Here is a 27,543-nt window from a genome sequence, read left to right as displayed (position 1 = left end):
CCGGACCGCGTGAACATATTGCCGGACCCTGTGGTTAATATGCCGGACCGCCTTTATAAAGTGTTGGACCCTATTTTTTCCAAAACCCTATTGCCTGACCATTTCTATAAACTGTTGGACCCCTTATTTTTTCAAAAATATTTAATGTTGGACCACTTTTAAAAACTTAGGCCGTGGGTGGGAAAGAGAAGAGAGAGGTGTCTTAACCGAGGGGAGGGTATTTTGTTTTTTTACATTTTTTAGGGGTATTTGCTAGAAAGTTATTATTTTTTAAAGGGGTATTTGCTAGAAAAGTATGTTTTGGGGTAAAATTGCAAAAAAAATTGGTTGGGAGGAAGTTGTCTAAATGTCAAGAATTTTTCCTATTTTTTATTGAGGTTAATCTATAGGTGAAGAGGTTACATATTCTAGGTAGAGTTTCACCTGAGGGGAGTAAATGGATGTTATATTACTGCAAGAGTATAATATATTGGTATTAAAAAAAAGGGAAATTACGATTCAAACGTCACCTCATAATTCATTGAAATTTACAATTCAAGCATTGGAAAAACTTTAAATCGATCATCTTAGCTTGAATATTATAATTGTGAAAAAAAATTAGTATTTTAAGTTCGAAAACTAGTGTATATTGCAACAAATCATCTAGACCATCCATTTCACAAGAAAAATAAGTATTCACATATCTACAAATTAGTACCATTTGTTGAGTTTCTAATTATATTTTTGGTGTTGGAAATTGATTTTAGAGCCGTCATGGAGATTTCCAATGCCAACAGTGCTTTCCAGATGAGGATTTGAGGTGAGGTTTTATTTTGTTTCCATAAAGCTTAGGGTTTATAGAAACTTCATCCAAAAGGGTGCAGTTGGCATAAAGATGCATCCGTAGTTGTAGATGTAAGGTGCACGTTCAAATTTTATCATGGTATATAATTTTCATGTAAAATGTTATTAGAATTATCTCAAAATCTATTTTTATATCTAGTTATAAAATTTTAAATTTTAAAAATGGTTAAAATCAAGTAGATCCATAAACATATGAAAATCTTGAAAATGGATGGTGTAGATAATATGTTGTAAAATGCACTATTTTTTAGACTTAAATTTTTTTTATTTTTTATGGTCATACAACTTGATGTCGAGATGATCAATCAAAGGGTTTTTCAACATTAAAACGACCTTTTTCGCTGGATATTTGAGGTGCATCCGCGGCTATAGGGGTATTCGCTGGATAATTGAGGTGCATCGGCGGCTATAGGGGTAAGGATGCAACCTTACATTTGCCATCCAAAACAAGGGGTAGGGGGTGGAATTGCCATTATGCTCCCGCTCCTTTCGTTGTTCCGTGGCCATTTACGCTCCCACACGCTTTTTGAAATTTCAAATCCCGACTCCGCACTTCAACCCGCCAGCCTCCACCCTTTCTTCACTCTCTCTCTCTCTCTCTCTCTCAACCACACTTAATAAGGACCCTCCCCGTCTCTCTCTCTCCCTCAAGGCATAAGCCCCTCGCTCTCTCTCTCGCCCCCTAAAACTGACAAAAAAACCACCAGGCATAACACTCTCACTCTTGCCCTAATCCTTATTCCCTGCTCTTCCTGCCTGCTGCGATCTCTCTCTCATCTTTCGAGACCCTCGAGATCTTTGCTCCCCTTTCTTTGCAGCAGAAGCCGCCTGTGATGCAATCAATTCCTTGTTTTCAAGACCAAAAGAACAAGACTAGGAGATAGGGATTTTGTTATGCGGACGCCATGACCACGTCTTCTTCTTCCTTCGCTCAAAGAGATCACACTTACAGTCGCAAGCAGAAATCCCTTGGTCTCTTATGCGTCAAGTAATGCAATTTCTCACACTAATGCCCCTTTTCTCTTTCTACGTCCTCTTTCTTTCTCTAGATTTCCTCTCTATTTGTCTCCAATCTGATCTGTGGGTTTCTTTTGTATTCTCTGTCTCTCTTGCAGTTTCCTAGGCTTGTACAATCGTGACGACACGGAGTCAATTGAACTGGATGAAGCTGCCACACGTCTAGGTCTTTCGCTTGCATCAATGGTGATATGGGTTTTCTCACTTTTGAGACAGTTTTAATGGTTCCATTTTGCAGGGGTCGAGAGGCGTAGGATTTATGACATTGTTAATGTTCTGGAAAGTGTTGGGGTATGTCCTCTCTCTCTCTCTCTCTCTCTCTCTCTCTCTGCTATCTCTTTGAATATTTCATTTGGTATTCAGTTATTGTTGGAGGTTTACTGAATTTCATTTTCTTGTAGGTTCTTGCGAGGAAGGCTAAGAACCAGTATAAATGGATAGGGATGGGTGGGATCCCTGGCGCTTTAGAATGTCTCAGAGTAGGTGTTGTCATGCTTTCCTCTCTTTTTCCTGACTGATCTCTCTCTCGCTCTCTATCTCTCTCTCTCTCTTCCTTTTGCCTGATTTTGTTGTTGATCTGTGTAGGAAGATGCACTCAAGGGGAACCCGGACAGTAACTATGCAATTTCATCAGATGATGTGAAGGTATAGATTTAGTTCAAGAACTATCCAATCTATTTTCTGATCTCTCTCTCTCACGTGCTCTCTTTCTCCCTCTTCCAGGATTTTGATGATGATGAAGATGAAGAGTCACTCTCCCAAAAGAAATCTGATCCTTCTGAAACTGCAACATCCAAGCCAAAGCAAGGTGAATGTCGCATCAAAAGCAGACTAATTAGACTATTTTGCATTTTTTATGCAAACACAATGGTTTCTATGATTCTTGAACTGGTAATAGCAAGAAGCATGCTCTTCTTTCACTACCAACAAAAGATATAGGTCGCGTATTCTAATCTGCAAATTGGCAAACCTGGAATATGAATGCCTATATGAATTAAACATTGACATGCCTTTCATATGCACTTCTAAACATGGGCTTTGAACAGATGGTAGAAGGGAGAAATCCTTGGGGCTTCTCACTCAAAATTTTGTGAAAGTGTTCCTTATGACCAAGGTATGAGATGATGTTTAACAGTATCGTTAGCCACATATAATGTGGGCATATTTTTTTCTCCCCCCTTTTTTGCTTTATTTAGAGAGAAAATCCCTTTTTGTTTTGTTTTGTTTTTTGGATCATTGTTCTAAAATATGGTTCACACAGTGGACTCGTATCTGACTTAGTTGAGTGACTCGGGTAGCTTTTCGGTCTCACCAAAGTCATGCCCGAGCCACGGAAAGGGCCCTAAAGAATTCAAGAAAAAATTCAAAAGATTATTAACAATATCTAAAAACAAAAATTTCCATAAGAATGAAAAAAGTTCATAAACACCATAAAATATCAATGAAACACTGAATGATATCATAGACTAGTTACTATTATTGTACTATTTTATTGCTAATTCAAATGAGGCCCAATATTTTCTACTTCACAACCCACAATGAAGAATGAAAGTTAAGATAATACATCACTCTACATTCTACAATGTCTGAAAAACATAAAGTCACAATCTCACAGAGATTTCTACTTCACAAGTTTACATTGAAGACAATGAAGAGTAAAAGTTAAGATAATATGTCACTCTACATTCTACAATGTCTGACTAACGTAAACTCACAATCTCATAGAGAGCACTCTAATACAAGGATATATCACTTTTCACTCTACTACCAAAAGGTGTGTTCTGGGGTCCCTCCGAAATATTTGTGAGATTGAAGGAGCGTTCTTTATCCCAAAAGTCCCTTCAAAGGTTGTGGTTGGTATGCCAATCCAATAGTTCATATCCCAAAGTAACCAAGGCTAGTCCTACCCTCATATGTTCACTACCACCTTGGTTTGTCTCTCACCACCTAGGCTCTGGCTCCCACCTTCTAAGCTCCCTCTCCCCCTACATAAGCTCTACCCCCTACCACTTTGGGTTTCTTCTTTACTAGAGCTTCCATCATCTTAGCCCTCTTCACCTTCCTTTCGCTGATTAACCACACTTTATGTCATCTAGATCATCAACAACTTGTTCATCAAGGGTCCTCTTGTTGATTGTTTGTTCTTCTTGCTCTTCTAGACATTCCGCTATTGTATTCTCCTTGAACATGTTGTCAATGTTGAATGTGGTAGTAATCCTTCACCTCTATCCTCAACCGCTTTTTCCTTAGGTTTAGATTATAATGCATTATGGCTTTTGCAACCTCTCGATTTTTTCTTCCAAGTAGCGTGGATTTACTGGAATGTACTCTAGTTTCTTTCATACCCTATGGCAGAACAAGTTTGGCGTACGACTCGAATTGCGATCTTTTTTAAATGAGGAGTGTTGCTTCCATGTAATCCCCATCATGGTACTGAAAAGACATAAGAGTACAATCATATGTACTAGTTATGTGATGATATAATGCTCATAAATCTGAACGCTAACTTGGAACTAAGTTAGCTCAACTTCTTCTAGCCATACTGATTCCAAAGTCACCTTAAGCATCTATGTAGAAAGCAAGTTAAAATAGCAAAGTGCACACTCTCAATCTATAAACTACAACAAGAAGAAAAATATTGTTTCATATTTAAAGTTTTAAATAGAATCTTACCTCTTTCAAGGCTTCAATTGGATTGCCTCTAATATTTCGATGCAACATTTCACCCCTTCCATGACCTCATAGTAATCATTGTGACGTTATAGATAGTGATCAGTTAATGAAAAACCTGAATATATTAATAATATCCAATTGTCAACATCCAGGTCAAATAGGCCCATGTAAATCACAAATTAAGATAGGAGCATAAATTGGAACTTGAAATTGAAAGTTCCTTGTTGCATGGATAGGGCATGGCAATGTTCCAACCTATACTTGTATCAATGATCTCCCACACTTTACTATTGAAGAATTCGCCATCGGCTTGTATGTCTTGCTTTGCAGTCTAGTGCCTCATACAAGTATTCCATGGAAGGCTTAGTATCTATATCAATCATCCTTATGACTTGTACTAGTGGGGTGGTGACATTGAAAACCTGTTTGCACATGTCCCAAAATCCACGATTATTAATAATTCCCTCAAACTCTTTTCCAACTTGTGTCCTTATCATAGGTGTATAATTCCATTCCTTCAATGCCACCATCTTCTTCAATCTTGATTGCTGCCCTGAGATTGACTTTAGTGTTCAGTATGAGGTGGCAAACATAGTGATGGCATGCCTAATTAGCTCTGTTAGAATGTTGCCTCATCAAGATAAGGATGAAGGAATAATTATATATGAATTTTGTAATTCATTTTCTTTGTTTAACACAACCCTTAACCTCCCTCAACTCAGTGATAGCATTTAGTATATAATTCATTTTTTTGTTCAACACAACCTTTTAACCTCTCTCAACTCAGTGATAGCATTTAATATTAAATTAATACATTGAGCTGAGCAGAGCAGGGGCTCCAAGCTAAATTCTTCTTGTTATTCATTAGTAACTTCCCTACTTTAACGTACGATTTGGTATTATCAATGATGACCTGCTTGCGAAACATTTTCCTCACCAATCTCCTCTACTGCTTTATGAAGCTGTTTAAATAAAGTTTTCTTGTGGAAAAGTATCCCTTTTGGGTAATAAACTAAGAAATTCACAATGTGCCTCCTTTTACAATCTTTCCAGCCATCAGATATGATGGTAACCATAGTGTTAGAGCATGTTTGCTTAAAATCTTCGAGGAATAAGTCCACCTTGTTATCCACGCAATAACGTAAAAGCTCACTTTCAGTTGGTGCCCTTTAGTCTTGGCCTTGTTGCAGCTATAATGGGACCATTGTTTGATAATATTCACTAGGTGATGGAGGGCAAACTTATTTTTATTTTTTATTCAAATTTAAGTGATGTATCTTATAGTTTTAGTGTTAGGATTTATTTCAAGGTTTTTTTAGGTTTTTAGGGTTTTTTTAGGGTTTTTATTATTTTTTATTGACTACATGAGCACTATTCATAAGTACTGTTCACAAGTACTGTCATAGGTACTACTCATTGGGGTAAAACTGTCATTATGAATTTTACGTTTAAGTTAGGATATATAAGTCAATGTATTATTTGTTAGGATACCTTTTGTACTTGGAACATTAATTATAATATAGAAGTGGTGTGTGGAGCTTTGAGGGGATCATTCCAAATGACTTTTAAAAATTGTGAAAAAAGAAAAACTTAGGCTTTTGGAACCCTAACTTGGGTGTGGAGAAGAAACCCTAGGCTTCTTGAATTGTTCTTGTGTTTGGCTTTGTTTCTTGCCGATTTGAATTGTCTTTTCAAAGTTTCCTGCATCACATTGGTATCAGAGCCCACAATCTACACAAAAGGTATTGCAGCAGTGTTTGGAAGTTACTGTAGCACTGTACAAACAAAATTGTGGCGTCGATAGCAAGACGATGATCTTTTAACCTAAGAGGATCGAGTACAAGCTTTTTCACTTTCACGCTTCGTGTGGGGAGCTGAGTGATGAGGATAATGACAGAAGACCTAGACGTCAAGAACATAACTCTAGGGTTTTCAATTTGGAGGATGAGATTCTTGATTTTGACGTAGATCGTATCGATAACCCAAAGTTGCAGATTGGGATTGACCACCAATCTTTGATACATACTCTGATGAACATGAAGATTGTTTTGGAGATCGATATATGATAAGTATTAAGATGATGATGAAGAGATTTTGGAAGAGGGTAAAGAATATGGAGAGAAAGCAGTAGGAGGACTGATCCAAATCATGGCCTTTAAAGATCTCATTAATGTTGAAGAGGAGGAGCATTCAAGAGATTTAGGGCATTGGAATCAAAGCAGTGCAGTGGAAGCATGGTCGACTCAAATTCTACAAATTGTGTCCTTGATGTCAGAGAGTAATGAAATACATGTCGAGAAAACCTCTAAAGACTAGAAAATTGAGTTTGAAGTATCTTATATGATTTTCAATCAGAGATCAAGGATAGTCGAATTTGATAATTTACATCGATTCCTTAATATACATATCATGATCCATTTCTTGAGGAATTCTTTTTACCATGAATAATATTTGAGCCGACAAAGAAAAATAAGGTTGAAGAAGGTGGTTTCGATGTTGAATTCATCTTAATACACTTTAACACTCGAGGATGAGTTTTCTCCAAACAAGAGAGAATGATGGGGGGCAAAAATACTTTTATTTTTATTTTTTATTCCATTTCAAATGATGTATTTTATAGTTTTAGTTTTAGGGTTTATTTCTAGGATTTTTTAATTTTTTAAAGATTCTATGGTTTTTCATAAGCACTATTTATAAGTACTGTTCATGAGTACTATTCTCAGGGGTAAAACCGTCATTATGAATTTTAAAGTTTAAGTTAGGATATATGGGTCAATGTATTATTTGTTTGGACATCTTTTGTACTTGGAATATTAATTATAAATATGAGATGTGTGTGTGGCCTTGAGGGGGTCATTCCACATGACTTTTAGAAATTGAAAGAAAAGAAAAGCTTAGGCTTTTGGAACCCTAGCTTGGGTGTGGAGAAGAAATCCTAGGTTTTTTGATTTGTGCATGTGTTTGGCTTTGTTTCTTGTCGAATTTACTGTCATCTGAAATTTTCTTGCATCACGAGGGTAACAATGTTATAGAAAAATCTAGCATTCACCCTCTTTACCTTGCCCTTAGTTCCCATAACTGTGTTCTGCTGATATTCAAGCTTTAAGGGGTCAATTTGAGATGGTTCAGTGTATTAAAATTGGGTTCTGGTCAGGGTTAGGGTTGGGGTTGTAAATGTTAGGAAGAAATAGAATGTCTTCTCAAGGAGAAAGACCTGAAGAGTTTTGGTCCACACCCTTCTATTTTGGGTACTACTGATATGGAGGATGACTGGTGGAAGCTCCTACCTTGTAATCTGGAGATGTCTAGCTTGCATATCTGTAGGATTGGCCTTGCCTAGGTCGAGCATTGGCCGGGGTCCGTATTGGGCTGGTTGTAGCTTGGCTAGGCTTGGCTTAATGAAAAGAAAAGGAAGAATCAAAATGAATGTGTAGCCATCAAAGCACTCGCGACTATGGCAGAGGTTACTCGTTGCTAGAGTGCTTTGACTTAGGTTGCTTTGCTAGCGTGTTGTAGATTGACAAAGCTGGAGGTTGTTTTGGAAACTTGCTAATGTTTCCAATGGGGGTTGACTTTGTTTGTCAACTCCTCGTTTCGTTGACAAAGTAGACAACCCTGTCTGGTCTGCTACTTCCTTCGAGTTGATGTGAACAGCCCCCTGTTGGAAAAATTAAAATGAACAAAAAGAAGTACATTGATGTGGTTCTGTACCCGCCAGGCCCGTCCCTTGGGCCACATTTTGTATCCCAGGCCCTAGTTTCACAGGCAAAGGCAGCTGGCCCATTGTAGATAGGCTGCCCCTCCTTACAAGTGTCATCTAGGCCTCAAACTTCCTCCTCATCCTTTTGAGAAGGTACATAACACTCACTACTTATGTGTTACCCTTTGTTTATGCACTTACTCCATTTTGTTTCCTCAATAGCTCTTTGCATCTGCTCCCTATCTAGCCGAGACACCTTTCCACATGGCTGTACATCACCTAGACTTTTGTCATGGTGATGTATTGGGTGATTAACACCACATGTAATTTCCTTCCAGAAGTGCCCACACTTCACCCACCCCCTGCTCATGTCCAGCAGCTTCACCTCTCTCTTCCATGCTGGATCCTCCCCCCAACATCTCCTAAACCTACAAAAGCAAGTATGTTGAAGGCACAAACACTCAACCAAGATAGTCTTTCTGTATATAATTTTATATCTAAATACAAGAAAAGGTTAAATTATGGAGTTAATATTTTTAGATGCATCTAGATGCTTTTCTCAAGAGCCATTCAAAATATATCATATTATCAACACTAAGATTAAAGTAGCATCATTGTTTAAAGTTTTTAATACATCAATGAGAATGCCTTTTTATGCATCAAAACATGAAAAAAAATTGAATTCCAATAAATTTTGAAAGAAAATATAGCTTTCAAAATCAAAGCATTTGAGGCATCCCAGATGCATAAAAAGAAAATAAAAATAAATGTAATCAATACCATAGAATTTTTAAAAATAACCATTTGCAACTTTGATTTAGTGTTAATACCATTGAATTTCAAAAAATAACTATTAGCAACATTGACTTAATGTACATATAAATACATCATTTTATGCATCAAAATAATGTTAAAAGTTAAATTACCTCACTATTTGGGAGAGACTTACTACTTCCAAATAATAAAAGCATGCTAAATGCATACAAAAATACATAAACAATATAATCAGTATCATCACATTTTAGCCATAACTATAATCGTGGTCATTACAAATTTTAAAAGTCTCTCTTTGGACAAGAAAATTGAATTAAAATACAATGCTACTCATTTTTCTTGTTAAAATGCAAAAAAAACAATGCATATATTTGATAAAAAAATTGCGTATATGTTACTACTCATTTTTTTTGATATAGATGTTGCATATAGTTTTTTGATAATAGGTTCATTTGAGTTTAATTGGGAATTTTTGAACATATATTTTGAACTTGTTAAAAGTACTCCATAATTGACATTTTTCCTTCTGGGATTAAAGCAAATTCATTCTCCAAATATTGTAATACATTAGTATTAGCGCGACTAAAGAGTCCAAAGCATCCCATATCTTTTTTGACGATTCACTACTGTTTACATGCTTAATCAACTCCTTTTAAATCGGGTCATGCTAAGTATAAAAAGCTTGGTGCCTTTAACCTTCGACATGCATGAGGTCTTCCTGTCTTCCCATGAATCTTTGGCTCCCTATCATCATCTCACTTGAGAACTATGATCGACAGCCTACAAGGGCTTTGATACCATGTCGCAATGAGAAAAGAAGCCTCAAGAGGTCTTAAAATTGTGCTGGAAATTTAATGGAAATGAAACTTTTCTTACTGTGCAAATACAAATTACAATCTCTAGCAAGGAGAAACCCTACAGAATACGACACACCTCTCTTTATACTCTAATGTCATTCTTTTTACTCTTAATTACAAGGAGAATGGACCATAGGTATCTATAGATATCTAGAGCAGTTTCTAGATCCTTTATGCTAAGTCTTGATGGATTTTTCCAGAGCTCCATGATGCTACAGGAATGTATAGAGAAAAAAGTTGATATAAGGTCCATACCTTAAATTGTAGGATTAAGGTTCACCTAAAAAATCCATCGAAAAGGGTTGTTTTGACGTTAGAAACCTAATTGACCATCTCGAAGTCGAGATGTCTGGATATGAAAAAAAAATATTTCAATTCCCAAAAGAGTACATCTTGCAACACATTATCTGAACTGTCCATTTTCAAGATTTCATGCATTTATAGATCTGCTTAATTTGAACCACTTTTGGAGTTCAAAATTTTATAATTAAAGATAAAAACAGATTCTTAGGATGACCTAAGAATTTTGAACGCTAAAATTGCATCTTATGACAAAGTTTGGAGGTGCGCCTTAATGTGATTGTTTAAGGTTGCAACTTTATGCAAACCACACCCATATATAAAAGCTTAGGATGACCTAAGAATTTTCAACGCTAAAATTGCATCTATGATAAAGTTTGGAGGTGCGCCTTAATTTAATTGTTTAAGGTTGCAACTTTATGCAAACCACATCCACATATAAAAGCTATCTCTAGAATCTAATAGCTTGCTAGAGGCTTCTACCCAAATACAATTTCGCTCTTTGCCTAGTACTTTCTCCCCAAATTACAAAAATACCCCCAAATGATAAATTACCAAATGCCCATGTAGAATCTTAGTTAGCACAATATTTTTCAACTGGATTTGCCTAGTTTCCGATGGATTTCTTTTGGGTTTTCTCAGGTGGAGATATTAACACTGGATGATGCTGCAAAATTCTTGCTTGGTGAGACTCATGAATCAGCCAAGACGAGAAATAGTATACCCTCTTTCCCTTTGCTTTACCATGTATTTTTTGTTTGCAATTTTGAATAAAATCCATGTTTGGTAGACTTACTTGTTGACTTTGAACTGCAGCAAAGATGAGAAGACTGTATGACATAGCTAATGTTTTGTCCTCCATGAATCTCATTGAGAAGGTAAAGATACAAGCACAGCTAATTATTGATTACTATTAGTTTCCGATACAAAGTAATTTTGCGGTTATGTACTACACTATACTATCTGAGAGCAGTATAATAGGACCTAAATATAGTTAACTAGAGAACTAATGTCAAGATAGCCCAGCCCATCAGTTTAACATAACATTTTATCTCCCACTCACCCAAACTAGTCAACCATTGATACCCTGCCTTATTACCCATATTCATCCCAATATAAGGGTTGATTGTACCATCTGACGAGTCTAGGCTGTCATTCGTCTAATAACTTACAAATGTGATCAATTTAGGCCTTATTGGACTGTTTCTCCGCTTAACTCATGCTTTTAATGTACTACTTTATTTTTTAAGTTCTAATTGTGTTGCATGCTTGATCCGACAAATACATACAAAAAAGACAAATATGCTTGAGCATGAAAGAGCAGTTGACCTCATTTTGGTTCGGCATAGCCAAAAGCTTAAGGAATGCTATCTAGATTGTGATGCATTCGGCCTCTTTACGCTTAGACATATGGATGATTCATGCGAATGATTAGTAGATGCTGGAGATGATCCTGTATTCCTTGGAGAGGACTTGACTTGGAGCCAAGTTTGTGAGGCAACTAGAAGCCAAGCAAGCCCCATGAGAGCCACAAAATCTGGATCTTGAGGGAAGAGATTGATGAGGGTGGCGGAGGATGATGAGGAGGATGCAAATTCACAGAAGACTGGTGAAGAGAAGAGTATGTTGAGGAGGGAGATGACTTTGATGATTATGGTATTATATCATCATCTTATGCATCTAGTGGTGGTGCTAGGGATGTAGACATTGTTGGCCCTGATGATGAAAATTCAATTGCCAATTTGAGTTGTTCATATTTGATGTATTGTTTGGACTTTAAAGTTAATGAGTTTTGTTGGATATGCATGATCTGTATGTTATGATTTGTGACTCTCTGTTTGTTGGTAGTGATGAGCTGATGATGCAAATGTAGATTATTAGGAAATTGACATCTTTTAATCTTCTATAGTTTTAGAAATTTAATAATTCAATATCAATTTTAAAAGTCATATATGTATGAGAATCTGAGAGATCTAGACAATGTTTTCCATTTTAGTTTTAAAATATGATATGAAGATCAGTTTGGAGGGTTTAATATCCAACTCAACCCCTCAAATGTCATTCTTGGGGCCTAGAACCCCCAACTCTCTGGACGGGCTGCCTAATGAACTAGGCGCTGCCTAGGTGGCCAAATCTGAATTCTAACACCGTAATGCCAAGCCTGATCTTCCCTCCATCATGGGAGACTTAGCCACTCCTTTATCATGGAATCAAGCTTTAAAGCTTCACCTGGCCCACTCAAATTGCTTGTTTGAGAAGGTTGCTAAATGTCGATAATGCCAAATGGGTGCGTTGATGGAGCCTATCTCAAGTCCCCTAAATTGCCATTAAAGTATCGAGTTACAAAATCTGAAAATGTGGCAGTTGTACATGTCTCCTGAGTTAGTATTGATATGCATATGATATTTGTAGATCTAAATTTGGTTTGTTGTCAGAACTATATTGTTATTTTAAATGTAATTAGATATCCATTGGAATTTCAATCAGTATTTTAATTTTTGTCTGTTCATTTTCCTATGTGCTTTCAATTAAATTCAGACTCATCCTACTAAATTGTATGGCGTTTGATAAATTTTTTATGCTTTCAGACCCATCAACCTGAAAACAGGAAACCTGCCTTCCGATGGCTAGGGTTGAAAGGTGGAACAGAAAACAAGGTGGAATCTAGTTGTTTTAATCTTAGTGAGAGGGAAATCAAGAAAAGGGAGTTTGGCTCAGATATTACTAACATTGATTTCAAAAAGAATAGAATTGAGACATTTGTTCAGCAGCCCATCAATGCTTTGCATGAAACGGGTGTGTGTGTGCCAAGAAAAGATCTAAATTGGAAGCCACAAAAAGAAGTACCACATGCACAACATAGCTACGACCATCCCCATCTGCAACAGTCAAAGCAAGAACAGAAACAACAATTTCGACTGCAACAGCACCAGCAGCCACTTCAACAACAAGAAGGGAAGCAGCAACAGCTGCAATCAGGTCACCAACAGAAAGAACAGCAACAGGATCAAGAGCAACAACAAAATACAAAAGGCGTTGTGTTTGGTCCCTTTGCTCCTGCTTGTTTGCCCCGAGAGAACCAGAACGATGTGAAGAAGACTCAGGACTGGATGAAATTGGCAACCTCATATCGTCCTCAGTACCATAACCAAGGTATGTGTAATTGCCTAAAAGGTCATCAACCTTATGGGCTTTCTACATGTGTTTCTTTACCTTATAGTGCAAAATTACTTTACCTTATGGTGATAACTTACTTTATTAGTGTCCTGTCTTTTTATGTATTGTTGTGTGTGTGATTTATTACTGATATTTGTAGAGTAACATAGGAATTTACATAGTTTCTTTAGGCATTGCTTGTGTTTAGCTTAAAGAGGCTCGTATTTGTACGTTCATACTTGTAGATCAGGCAAGTAAACTATCACTTTCCATTAACCAGAATTTGATCAGTTCAATATAATAATATAATGTAAGATCTGTTATGCCTGTGGGGTATCTATGAGAATATGATTTGGTGTGGGGGGTGCAAGTGTTTGTTCTGTAGCAATTGTTTAGGAAGCACCCAAGGCAAGATACCCCGAGTCTTTATTTAGGGGGGATGTAAAATATATCTCTTCTCACCATACCCATAGTGTACGAGTCAAATGTATGCATTTTGATTAGGGTCATATTCTATGGTTATAATTCTACCAGATGTCTTTTTCATTCCATCGAAAATCGATTTTATGTTATAAACGCTTATGACCCTGTCTCTATGTCTTGTGGTAATGATTCCTTTGGCATTACGGCCTTTACCACAACGATGCTGTCCATAGATCAAATAATTTTGTGGATTGGATTTTACTTTAGAAGTTTTGTATACATGTATGGCCGTGTTATTAAGTATTTGGATTTCAGTCCTTGTCTCTACAAGAGGTGGAATAAAATAACCTAGTTGAAGCATCATGATCATACGTCTATAATGCATAGCTCCATACGCATTGTAAAAATTCAGGTACAACCTACATGTATACCTATTATGCGGCATGCATGTAACTTATAGGGCTAACTATATGGGTTTAAGAAGGTATAATTTGGTGCAATGATAATCATGATTCACACTAGCACAACCGGCCCTATAAGGGTTTAAGCAGGTATAACTTGCTGCAATGATAATCATGATTCACACTAGCACAACCATACAGTTTGGCTTCTGAAAGCCTACAACACCATTATCCTCCTCTCTCTCTCTTTCTCTCTCTCTAAAACCAATGAAAAATTAGGTAGATGGGCCCATTATCTCATATAGGGCATGTTACATCCCTCTTAGGCTCATGCAAAATTGTTTTACTGCCATGTTGAATGTGGGGCAGTAAAAGGTTTTGATCATTACAATGGTTAAATTTGCTGGCGTCATTCACCTTCAGGCATTACTATTTTGCCCCATCTGTGCATAAGGCAGTTAAGATATATGCCATGCAACAATAATACCAGATAGACGTTTGCCTTAAGCACTCTATGTGCTATGTTACCTTACATCATCTGCGTTGCTTGAGTATGAGGCGAAATGGTGAAAGTATTGTGAACATCTTAGGCCAAAGTCATCTTGCGTTCCTCGCAGCTGACACAGTGGAATGTTGCCTTTCCTATTTGCTAATTGTTGTCAAAATAGGTTTGATGCACAAGTAAATTGTTTTGAATTGGTCGAGAACGATTGTCATTCTGCCCATAAATGTCAGTATGTGAAGCCTTCTAAAGTGATATTGCTGTTACTGTTTGAGCCAGTTCTAAAAAATATATGGAGAATTTATAATGGTTTTATAATGAAGTCCATAGCAGCTTTAGTTCTGGCATTTTAGGATGATTCTGTGTCGACAATGTTACAATTTGCAAGAAGGGGTGCTAGATCATTAGTGACTAGTGGTTTTGACACCCACTCTATCCTTCAAACTATGTTATTCAGCCACTCCAAATTGCCCAAGTTTCAGGTGTTGACACGTTTTCCTTTGTCACCATGATGTGACACTTTTAGACACAATGGGAGGTGGGGGGTGAGTGGGGCTTGGGTGACGGGCTTTACAAGCAGTGTCAGGTGTGTCTTTCATTGTAAAAAATTCTTGACACTCCAGACTCGGAGTGTCCCAATTTATGAAGGCGAAAAATTCCCCAACAAGAATTGAACTTATGACTTCTTTCTATTAAACCACAAGCTCTACCTCCAAAGGTTGTGTCAGCCTTTTATGATAGTACATTCAAATTCAAAGGATTGATATAAGTTTCACAAAAGCGATATTGTTTCACATAATATGAATTGCAATTTAGAACATCAAGGAACAAACTGTAATCTACTGTTTGATGAAATTTGACTCATTTTCTTTGTAGATAAGTATCTATTTCACTCTCTTTATGATTGTGGGTGGGTCATATCCCAATATAGAAACTAGTAAAAAGCCATCTCACTCTATGGCTGTTTCTCCACACATTAAAACAAACCGTTTCCTTTTCCACTCTACAAATTCCTTAAGTTGTTTTTGGGGTTTTTTTTTTTTCTTCCTAAAGAATGGAAAACACTCTCTTGCATCACCCTCCTCAACCCCCCCCCAAAAAAAGAATTCAATAGCAAATGGGCACATGGGCAATCTCTCTCTCTTAGACCCACACAAGCAGTTTCTAGATGGTCCATCTCCCTCTTCTCTCTCTAAAACCAATAAAAAATTAGGTAGATGGGCCACCTTTTCTCTCGCTCTCTCTCTACTGATCTTGTGAGTGGAAGGTCATAGGAAGGGGAGGGATTTGGCAAACTTTGAAGGAATGTTTGGGTAGCAACGTGTTTGATTATTATGGAGAAACACAAATCCAACCTGAAAATTTTCGCATCAAAATTACTTTTGTCTGGCCTTTCTCCTTGAATAGTAAAGGATAAATACGTATTTTTTCCCTTGTGAAGGATAAGGGGTCATGACATGGTGAATATTAATAAATTTTGCCTATGTATGCTTAGGCATTGATATGTCTTCTAGTGCATACATAGGATTCAGGCACATGTGTCTAAGGATGGCAACGGGCCAGGCCTGCCTTGGTCCTTGTTCCTATAGGGCTCGCCCGGGGCACCTTGGGTGCCTAGGTGGGTGCATCATGCACCCGCCTAGAGCATACCGCCTAGTCCATGCCTAGGCGGTTTGAGAAAATGGCCACTTAGGCAGTTTGAGAAAATGGCCACAAGGTGGCCGAATTTTCTTTCATTGCTTTGGGGAAAAATAAGAATAAATTAGGACCTCAATCTACCAAATGCGTGTTCTTAAGATACATGAATTCTCATAAAGAATATAGATGTTACTGTCCATAAACTAAAAGAAAATATGTTTCAAATGATGTTACCTTCTTGAGAATATACCTTATTCCTTTTCCAATGATCACAGATCGTTCTAATAATCCAACCAAGGAACATGTGGAATCTATTGAGAAACAGGTAAAAGTGTACACCTCTGATGTAAACGATTAACCCAAACTCGTTGACTTGTCAGGTACTTTTCCTTCTACCCTTATACCTTTTGAATTCAATTTACCTATTGCCATAAGAAAAAAAAAAGGAATCGTATTTCTCATCCGATCAATAAATTGTTTCTTATGCTTCACTTTCACCTTGTTTTCGTGCGTGCCTTTGCTCTACTTCCTCTGTTTCTATTCCCACCAAAGTTGTAGATGCATTGGCTTATCCACAATGGAAAGCAGCCGTGATTGAGGAAATGATTGCCTTAGAGAAGCAACGAACTTGGGATGTAATTGATTTTCCACAAGGATGTGTTAAGGATGCAGGTGCGTGTATACCCTAAAGCACCAACCAGATGGTTCGATTATGGGTACTTTTATCTATTGCAGCAAATAGGAAATGGTCACTCTACCAGCTAGACGTGGAGAATGCTTTTCTCCATGGAGATTTGCAAGAGGTAGTGTATACAGCATTTCAAAATGTGGTCGTATCGTCGCATATGCGCCACATCGTGTGCTATGCGCTGGGCACCGCATCAAAATTGATCACATATGCGGTATGGAGAGATGCGCTTGCATAAGTGCCGCATCTCTCTGCATTAGAGCTGCATAACGCATCTCACCGTATCGACTGCATAATTTTTCGCAAATGTTTTTTGAAATAGTACCCCTCGGGGATGGGTAAAATAGTCTTTTTGACCTTCAAAATTTGGAGAAAAGGGTTTGGAGGGGTATTAAGCCCCCCAAACAACAATTTTCAGCCACATTCGTGGCTTTTTTGTGAACGATTGGATCAAAAGAAATATTTGCGTGGAAATTTTTTTCGTCGAAGTTCTTCGATTTGTGCATTTGTTGTTCCTTGGTTGTTGATTTGTATCTTTTGGGTGTTGATTAGAAGAAGTTTTGACGAACTTGTGACGACAAATCGAGGGTTTCAAGGGCTGTGAAGAAATTGATACTTGCTTCAAGTAACCAATAACTTTTTTTTCCTTCTACAATAATACTTTTTTTTGGGGCAATGTCTTCTTCTTCCCAATCTTCTAGTAATACGGATTCGGCTTGGAAATATGCCAAACTTAAAAATTCGAAAGATTGAAATTGTGTGATTGTATGTTTTGTGGAAATACTTATATGGGTGGGCATTTTTCGGCAAAAAGAACACTTAGCCAGAATTTATGAGAATGTAAGAGCATGCCCACAAGCTACCGAAGAGATAAAAAGGGAGATTAGAGAATACATGGATAGCTTGAAAAAAGAAAAAGAGAAGAAAAAATGAAAAGAAAAGAATTACTTGATGATGTGCAATTATTTGATGTTGTTGATGATAATGATGATATATCAGAACATGCAATGAGGCTAAGGGATACTCAACTCCAATCTCAAGAGAGAGGGTTGTAAATATTGGTGGTCGTGTTGGCAAAAGAACACCTTTCTAGGGGGCAAATGGATATTTTTTTCACCCCTAACCCCAAAATTGTGGTTCAAGAGAGAAAAAAAAAACAAACTAACCATAATTAACAATTGATAAAGGAAAGAATAGAGGAAATTAGTATGTAAGTATATTGCAAAGTTGCTTTATATAGCCGACATTCCTTTTAATGTTATAACCCTGGATAGTTTTGCATGTGTGGTCCAGGAAATTGGGCTATATGGTCCAGGACTTATTCTCCTTCACTACATGAAGTTAGGGAGCCCTTATTGATGGATATTGTATCCAATGTTATCAAAATTTTGATTTCTCAAAGAGAAGAGTGGGAGAAGTATGGGGCCACTATTATGTGTGATGGTTGGTCCGATGGAAAGTCGAGGGTATGCATTAATTTTTTGGTTGTCCAATATGTACTTTTTTTATTAAGCCTGTTGATGCATCAGACAATCACATGATGTTACATACTTATGTGGCTTGATGGATGAGATTGTAGAGTTGTTGGAGAGAAAAATGTGGTACAAATTGTCACTCACAATGGTGCCACTTATGCTGCAGCTGGGCATATGTTGTCTCTGAAGGAGACGCATAAATTTTGGACTCCTTGTGCAGTTCATTGTGTTAATCTCATGCTTAAGAAAATAGGTACAACGTCTTTATTTAGTGGGGTGGTTGCAAAACTATGTTTGTTGGTTTCAAAACTTCTTTGTAAGCATGATGAGGGCTTTTACAAAGAAGAGAGAATTAATGAGACCGGGCATTATTAGATTGACCACAACGTTTCTCACTCTTCGAAGCCTAGGCAAGCAAAAAAGTGCCTTGAGGACCATGTTTGCTTTAGAGCAATGGAATCAAAGTAAATGGTCAAAGCATCGGGATAGAAGAAAGGTTGAACAAGTTATTCTGAATACATCTTTTTGTAATCAAATAATTCTTGCATTGGAGGTGGTTGGCCCTTTAGTGAAAGTGCTTCGTCTGGTTGATGGTGATGTGAAGCCCTCAATGGGCTACATACATGAGGCAATGACAAAGGCAAGAGCAGAGATAAAAAATGTTTTAAAGGATGATAAAAATAAATCCAAGGCTATACTTGGAGTTATTGATTGGAGATGGGATACCCAGCTTCGCAGGCACCTCCATTCAGCTAGTTACTTTCTAAATCCATCTCTTTACTACAAGCACCCATACATTGAGTCAGATTGTGTAATAAATGGTTGGTTCTTAGATATGCTTGAGAGGCTGATGCTTGACAAAGATATCCAAGATGAGATCTAGAGCCAAGAATTGATTAAGTTCAAGTTAGCCTTGGGAAACTTTGGAAGAGAGATTGCTACTCGAAACAGGGGCACTACAGATCCAGGTAAAGGCCCAAAAGTACCCTTATTTGTTTATGACTTTATGTATAGGTTTATTGTTTACCTTTAATTTTATCTATAATCTAAATTATAAGCATTATATGGAATCGAGACACCAAATCTACAACGTCTCGTTATTAGAGTGTTGAATCTCACATGTAGCTTATTTGGTTGTGAACGCAATTGGAGTGTATTTGAGCATGTAAGTCCTTATTCCTTAATCCTTATTTCTTGGATTTCAATTTCAAATTTCAATTTTCTAAAATCTAATTTATCCAATTTCAATTTTCTACCACAGCTCCATACTAAGAAAAGAAATAGGTTGGAGCAGAACAAGGTGAATGATTCGGTTTACGTACGATATAATGAGCGGCTTAGGGAGAGGTATCAAAAGCGCATGCAGCTCAACCCAATTCAGTTGTATGAAGCTGATAGTGACTGATTCACGATTAGAGCGTGTGTTTGAGGGTGAGGATCTTACATGGCTTGTTGTCGAGCTAGTCACAGGGGCTAATGAAGAAGACAACCTAACACTAGAATTGGGTCTAGTTGCACATCAGCTCCAGAGATCGAGGAGAAGGAGGTTGACTCAGAGGTGAGTGAGGAAGAAGAATACGTGGAGGCTGCCGAGGATGATAGTGATGATGATGCACATGAAGACTCTCAAGATGACTTCTCTGATTAGTATTTTAAAATTGAAATTTAGAATCTCACTTTCAAGACTTGAGAAATGATTATGATTGTATTGACTCTTCTTGAGCTTGACTTTAAAACTCTTTAATCTTCATTGACTTTTAATTTGTAATATTTTGTAACTTTAAAGCTTGTGGTTGCAGATTTGTGCTTATGGTTGTTGACTGTTGAATGTTTTATGAAGCTAGTTTCAAGTTTCTATCAGGGGATAATGGATATAGAATCTCCGACAACTAATACTCTTGGAGTTAATGAATAAACTAAATACCTATTATCACATATATCACCTCCATATTTTTTCTATGCGTTAACCTATTTTTTTAGAATATTTTTTATTCTTATTGACTGCATCGCTGCGATGCACCCGCATTTGAGCCGCATTGCCCCCCACCACTTTCGACTGTATTCCACATTTTAAAACATTGAGTGTATGAAATTACCGCTTGGGTTTTATCCTCAAAGGGGAGAAAGGAAAGGTCTGCAAGTTGCGGAAAGCTATATATGGATTGAAACAGTCACCTCAGGCTTGTTCCACTTCATTACTGATTGTGTATGTGGATGATATTGTGCTAATATGAAATAATGATCATGAAATTCAAAAAGTGAAAGAGTTTATGAGGGTGTTTTTGACGTCAAGGATCTTGGTCCATTGAAATACTTCCTTGGAATAGAGGTGGCTAAGTCTAATCAAGGAATTTGTTGGTCTCAAAGGAAGTATACTCTTGATCTCCTCAATGATACAAGAATGCTTGGAAACAAACCAACATAATCTCCTATAGAGGTTAATCACGAACTGTATGATTAACTGTCAAAGCCACTGAGTTACCCTAATGTATATTAGCGATTAGTGGGTAGATTTATTTATTTGGCTGTCACACGGCCAGCCGTTGCATATGCTGATATGCTGTAGGTTTGACAAGTCAGTTTATGCATGCACCATGCTCCCATCACTTGGAAGTTGTTTATCGCATTTTATGATATCTAAAATCTTTAGAAAGAGGGCTACTTTATACCAGTCATGATCATTTGCATATACTAGGTTTCTATGATGTGGATTGGGTTAGGTTTTCTCTTTATCAACAATCTATTGTTGGCTACTTTATGACAGTGGGTGGTAATTTAGTCACTTGGAAGAGTAAGAAGCAAAGCGTTGTAGTTCGATCTTCAGTAGAATCTATGTATCTAAAAGTGACAAGTGATACATGTAAAATGGTTTGGCTCCATTATCTTATTCAAGAGATGGGTGGTAATGCACAACTCCTATTCCTCTACATTGTGATAATCAAGCGGCAATTTATATTGCCTCAAATCTAGTATTTCATGAAAGAACCAAGCATATTAAGACTGAATGCCACTTTGTTATTAAAAAGACAATAGGTACTCCATTTGTTCGTTTTGAGAATCAATTGGCAGTCATACTTACCCAGTGTTTTAAAATGCGGGATAAAGCTCGATGCGGTCCGGATGCGGGTGCATCGCGATGATGCGGTCAATAAATATAAAAAAATTCTAAAAAATCTACAAAAATAGGTTAATGCATAGAAAAAAATATGGAGGTGATATATGTGATAGTTGATATTTTAATTTAATAATTAACTCAAAAAATATTAGCTGTCGGAGATTCTGTATCCACTATCCCTTGATAGAAATTAGAAACTTGAAGCTAGCTTCATAAAACATTCAACAATCAACAACCATATGCACAAATTTGCAACCACAAACTTTAAAGTTACAAAATAGTGATACTACAAACCAAAAGTCCATGTCTCCATGAAGATTAAAGAGTTTTGAAGTCAAGCTCAAGAAGAGTTAATAGTTAATACAATCATTCCAGACAATTTTGAAGTCAAATTTTCAAATATTTATCAGAGAAGTCATTGCTGCCAACTTCAAAGAGCTTGGTTTTTAACTACTTACCGTAACTTCACTAACGGTTTAGTTTATTTGTACCGCTTTCATAACTTCAAAGGAGTTAAAGCCTAGAGAACGAGTGGACCATTTTGGAGTGTTGTCATGTGCATCATCAATATCATCCTCTGCGGCCTTCATTATTCTTCTTCCTTGGTTTGCTCTGAGTCAGCCTCCTCCTCGACCTGTGGAGATGATGTGCGAGTGTGACTAGACCAAGCTCCTGCAGCTCCTCTACTCCTCTGTGCTCTAGTGTTAGGTCAATCTTCTTCATTAGCCCCTGTTGCTAGCTCGACATCGAGTCATGTACGATCCTCACCCGCAAACACCCGCTCGAGTCTTGGATCCATGGTCCACTCACTTGTGGAATCACCATATGCTTCATACAATTGAATGGGGTTGAGCTTCATGCGATTTTGATACCTCTCCTTAAGGCGCTCATTGTACCACATATAAATCAAATCATTCAACTTTTTCTGCTCCAACCTATTCTTTTTTTTGGTATGGAGTTGTGGTAGAAAATTGAAATTTGATTTTATATTAGAAAATAGAAAATTGAAATTGGAAATTTAAATTCAAGAAATAAGGATTAAGGAATAAGGAGTTAAGGACTTACATGCTCAAATGCACTCCAATTGCATTTACAACCAGATGAGCTACATGTGAGATTCTACACTCAAATAGCGAGACGTAGATTTGGTGTCTCGCTTCCATATAATGGCCACCATGCAGTAGTATAATATTTTATAATTTAAATTATAATATAGATAAAAATTAAGGATAAACAAATAGACAATGGAATTATATATAAAGTCATAGACAAGTAAGGGTACTTTTATCCTTTTCCTGGTTCTGTAGCGTCCCTATTTCGAGTAGCAATATCTCTTCCAAAATTTTCGAAGGCTAACTTGAATTTAATCAATTCATGGCTAACTCTGGATCTCTTCCTGGATATCTTTGCCAGGCACCAACCTCTCAAATACATCTAAGAACCCACCATTTATTACATGATCTGACTCAATGGATGGGTGCTTGTAGTAAAGAGATGGGTTTAGAAAGTAACCGGATGAATGGAGGTGCCTATGAAGCTGGGTATCCCATCTCCTATCAAAAATTTTAAGTATAGCCTTGCGCGTATTTTCATCGTCCTTTAAAACATTTTTTATCTCTTCTCTTGCCTTTTTCATTGCCTCATGTATGTAGCCCATGGCGGACTTCACTTTACCATCAACCAGGCGAAGCACTCTCACTAAAGGGTGAGCCACCTCCAATGCAAGAATTATTTGACTTAAAAAAATGTACTCAGAATAATTTTTTCAGCTTTTCTCCCATCTTTATGCTTTGACCATTTACTTTGACTCCATTGCTCTGAAGCAAACATGGTTCTCAAGGCACTTTTTGCTTGGCTAGGCTTCGAAGAGTGAGAAATGACGTGGCAAATCTGGTGATACCTGGTCTCACTAATTCTCTCTTCTTTGTAAAAAATTTCATCATGCTTAGGACTATAGTGTGTTTGTAAATAAATCCAACAACAAACATAGCTCTTGAAATCACCCCACTAAATAAAGATGTACCCATTTCCTTGAGCATAAGATTTAACATAATGAGCTACGCAAGGAGTCCAAAACATATGCGTCCTTTTCAAAGTCAAGAAATGCCCAACTGCAGCATAATTGGCACTATTGTCAGTGACAATTTGTACCACATTTGTCTCTCCAACAAACCCTACAATTTCATCCATCAAGCCACATAAGCATGTAGCATCATTCGACTTGTCTGATGCATCAACAGACTTAACAAAAAAAGTACTTATTGGACGGTTACCCAAAAGATTAATGAATGCCCTCAACTTCCCATCGGACCAACCATCACACATAATGGTGGCCCCATATTTCTCCCACCTTTCTCTTTGAGAAATCAAAATTTTGTTGACATCAAATGCAACATCCTTCAACAAGGGCTCCTTAACCTCATGTAGTGAAAGAGGAACAAGTCCTGGGCCATATTGCCCAATTGCCTGGACCAAACATGCAAAACTATCGAGAGTTATAGTATTAAAAGGAATGCCGACCATGTAAATCCACTTTGCAATCCACTTACATACCGACTTCCTTTGTTCTTTCTTGTATCTATTTTCAATTGTAGTTTGTTTTGTTTTTTTCTCTCCTAAACCACAATTTCGGGGCTAGGGATGAAAAAAACATCCATTGGCCCCTTAAGAGAGGCGTTCTTTTTTCAACACTACCACCAATATTTATAACCCTCTCTCTTGAGACTGAAGTTCGAGTACCCCTTTGCCTCATTGCAGCTTCAGATGTATCATCATCATCATCAACATCATCATCAAATAATTACATATCATTAAGTAATTTTTTTCTTTTCATTTTTTTTTTCTCTTTATCTTTTTTCAATCTATCTATGTATTCTCTAATTCCTTTTTTATTTCATCGGTAGCTTGTGGGCATGCTCTTACATTCCCAGAAATTCTGGCATAGTGTTTTTTTTGTTGAAAAATACCACCCATATAAGTATTTCCATAGAGCATGCAAATCACACAAGTTCTATCTTTCGAATTTTTTAGTTTGGCATATTTCCAAGCCAGATCCTTGTTACTAGAAGATTGGGAAGAAGACATTGCCCCAAAAATGAATATTACTGTACAAGGAATAGAAAGTTACCGGTTCCTAAAGCAGTGCTCTATTTCTTCACGGCCTTTGAAACCCCCGATTTCTTATAAAAAATTCACCTAACCTTCCCTAAGTCAACAACCAAAAGGTTCAAATCAAGATCCAAGTATCAAACAATCCACAAATCCAAGATCTCAATGAAAAAACAATTTCCGCCCAAATTTTTTTTTTTCTCGATATAATCCCAAAAAAGCCACGAAAGTGGTTGTAAATGATCGTTTATGGGGTTTAATACCCCCCCAAACTATTTCCCCCAGGTTTTGATGGTAAAAATGATCATTTTACCCATCCCAAGGGGCAGAATTGAAAAAAAAGGCAGAAAATTATACAGGCATATGCGATAGATGCGCTATGATGCGGCGCATATGCAGCCGCATAGCTTCAAACTGCAGATGCGGTCTTTTTCGATGCGGTGTTCACTGCATACCGCATGTTGCAGCCGCATATTTTAAAACACTGTACTTACCAGGGCCTCTAATCGAGTTCAATTAAAGCATACTTTAGGCAAGCATCTATGATGTATTGATCCAGTTTGAGGGGGAGTGTAGCAACCATTACGGGCTCATGCCCATTAAAATCTATGTAACAATTGTAACACCTATACATAATAAGCCTCATGAATTGACTATTATGGTGTTATGGGCTCATGCCCATTACCTGCAACTCCTACGAATAATGGACCTCATGACTATTAGAACTTGTTGTAACCGCTATCAGAACTCCTGTTGTAATAGTTGTAATTCTTTTGCATGTTCACCTACCCATAGTAACCCCTATAGGAATGTGTGTATATGGGGCATATTGCCACTACGATTAGCAGAGTGTGAAAAACACATGTATTTATTCATGCTTGAATAATACTCTCTCTCTCTCTCTATGTATATCTCTCTTCTCTCTCAATCTTAACATATAGTAGAAAAGTATTATTTTATAGAAAATAATAATTGCAATATATAAAGTATTATTTTGTATAAAATAATAATTGCTATTTATAAAAAGTATTATTTTGTACAAAATAATAATTGCATAGATATGATTCCCCATGCGGAACACTATACTTTTGACACATTTTGAGCATGGAAGCTTGTGGCAGTATCCATTTTACACTGGTCCTATATTCCTTTTCTCTTAAATGTTTAAGCGTCAAATGGCAATCCCACATTGCTTAGCTAAGAATTTATTTTCCAAATTGATGCTAAACATTTAAGTTAGAACATGCATGGAACTAGCAGACTGCTAGAACCAAGAACAACGATTTCACATGTGCAGTACTGTTTTCTTGTGGTTACAGAGCAATCAACATTAGTTTTTCCAAAGAAAGAGTATATTATTGTGGTTCATTTCTGGTACAGACTTTAAGGCTTTAAACCCTTGACCTCCCTTAAACAATCTGGATGTTTCAACCACTTGGCCATGGCCTAAGGAATAGCTGTAGCATTTCATTGCCCTGAGAATCTTTACAAAATTTTATGGCTTGTTAAAAGTCATTGAATGCATTGGGCAAGATATATGTCTCAATTGTCAGCATGATAACTGACTCATCCAATTTTAATGCAAGCCTCCAAAAATTTGTGGCATTTTCCTCATCATACACAATGAGGGAAAAATCACTTCTAGAGCTAGTGAGTAAACAGTTTTGCCATATGTGGAACAGATCAAATAGTATTGCCACATGTGCAAGCTCCAGAATTGAGCAACAACTGAAATTCCAGTAAATTGTAGAACTTTTCTACTTCCCGTTTCCATGTTTGAGAAGAATGGCATGTTATATTTGTCAAAGAAAGAAAAAGAGAAAAAGTTGAATGGTAAGACAACACTAGGAATGGGATAAATGAAAGCCTATGGCTGGACAAGATAACTTAGATGTTGGGATATGGGTTAGTGTTGAAGGTATAGACGAGAGTTGGGTTTGGGTGTTGTACATTGGGGAAGTTAATTGCTCTTCCTCAAAGAAGCCATGCTCCTTGGAATGGTCATTTGTATGTCCTTCCAAGTCCTTCATATTTTTTTTATCTCAATTACATCATTAATTCTTTTACTTAATTATGTTTTTGTAGAAATTTTCTTCCATTGAAACTTTGTAGCAGTCATAACAGACAACTTGACACAATGTCTAAAGATGAAATTTGCAGCTGTTCATAAAAAAATCAGTGATATACACGTGTTTACTTGTTTACATATGCCCCTTTATTTCTCTTTCCATGGAATAGTGGTTGCAATTTCATTCCCCCACATAAAACCCCACTCAAGCTCTATATATTATTTACCTTTTCCTTTAATTTTTTACTTGATTGACTGTTTGTTCCTGATATTCTTAGAAAATGTTACCTTGTGCTATTACATTAAATGCTACAAATGTTTGAACCAAATTTGTTATCCCTTAATCAAGTTGTTCCATATTTCAGTTCAAATTTAGTAATGTCTTCACTTCTGCATCTCTTGTTATTTATGAAGAATATCTTTTACAAACCTTTCACATATGTGCCTTCTTGTCAAATTGATTAAGATGGTTTTGGACCAGGTTTGAGCAACGTTTTTGGTCATTACCTGGAGGCCTGGAAGTCATGGTATGAGCAGGTTGGTCGATGCCTTCCACCGCACCCCCAACCTTGATGCTGCCCGCCTCCCTCCATCCCTCTCTCCCTCCCTTCTCTCTCTCTCTCCCTCCCCAGCCTTGGGGTGTCTATTAATTACCTTTGTATCATTGATGTAACAAGAATGTCTTTGCCATGATGGGTAAGATTTCAACCACCCAGAAGGTTTGTCTTTTTTATTTTTATTTTATGTTTTAACAAATATCAATGAAACTAATGAGAAAATCTGGCCATGTTGTCAGCTTCCGACT

General features: G+C 37.1%; 1 protein-coding gene across 5 annotated transcripts; it reads left to right on the top strand.

Moving 5' to 3' along the window:
• Nucleotides 1-1,492: 1,492 nt before the first annotated feature.
• Nucleotides 1,493-27,543, top strand: DEL1 (DP-E2F-like 1). 5 transcript variants are annotated; one of them, XM_020675030.2, is made up of 12 exons: nucleotides 1,493-1,831; nucleotides 1,959-2,026; nucleotides 2,099-2,151; nucleotides 2,262-2,339; nucleotides 2,446-2,505; nucleotides 2,584-2,668; nucleotides 2,907-2,974; nucleotides 10,807-10,882; nucleotides 10,981-11,042; nucleotides 12,753-13,317; nucleotides 16,560-16,664; nucleotides 27,220-27,543. In XM_020675030.2, the coding sequence occupies exons 1-11, from the start codon at nucleotides 1,749-1,751 to the stop codon at nucleotides 16,640-16,642; spliced, it is 1,281 nt and encodes a 426-aa protein (XP_020530689.1). In that variant the 5' UTR covers nucleotides 1,493-1,748; the 3' UTR covers nucleotides 16,643-16,664; nucleotides 27,220-27,543. The 5 variants fall into 5 exon arrangements, 4 of the variants coding, with proteins under 4 accessions (XP_020530689.1, XP_020530690.1, XP_020530688.1 ...); XM_020675031.2 differs by lacking the exon at nucleotides 27,220-27,543 and adding an exon at nucleotides 16,843-16,960; XM_020675029.2 differs by lacking the exon at nucleotides 16,560-16,664.

This window comes from Amborella trichopoda, chromosome 10 (genome assembly GCF_054954075.1).
Source record: "Amborella trichopoda isolate Santa Cruz 75 chromosome 10, AtrichopodaSantaCruz75HAP2 v2.0, whole genome shotgun sequence".
NCBI lineage: Eukaryota > Viridiplantae > Streptophyta > Magnoliopsida > Amborellales > Amborellaceae > Amborella > Amborella trichopoda.
The sequence above is the reverse complement of the archived record's forward strand: the minus strand, read 5'-3'. Positions and strand labels throughout refer to the sequence as shown.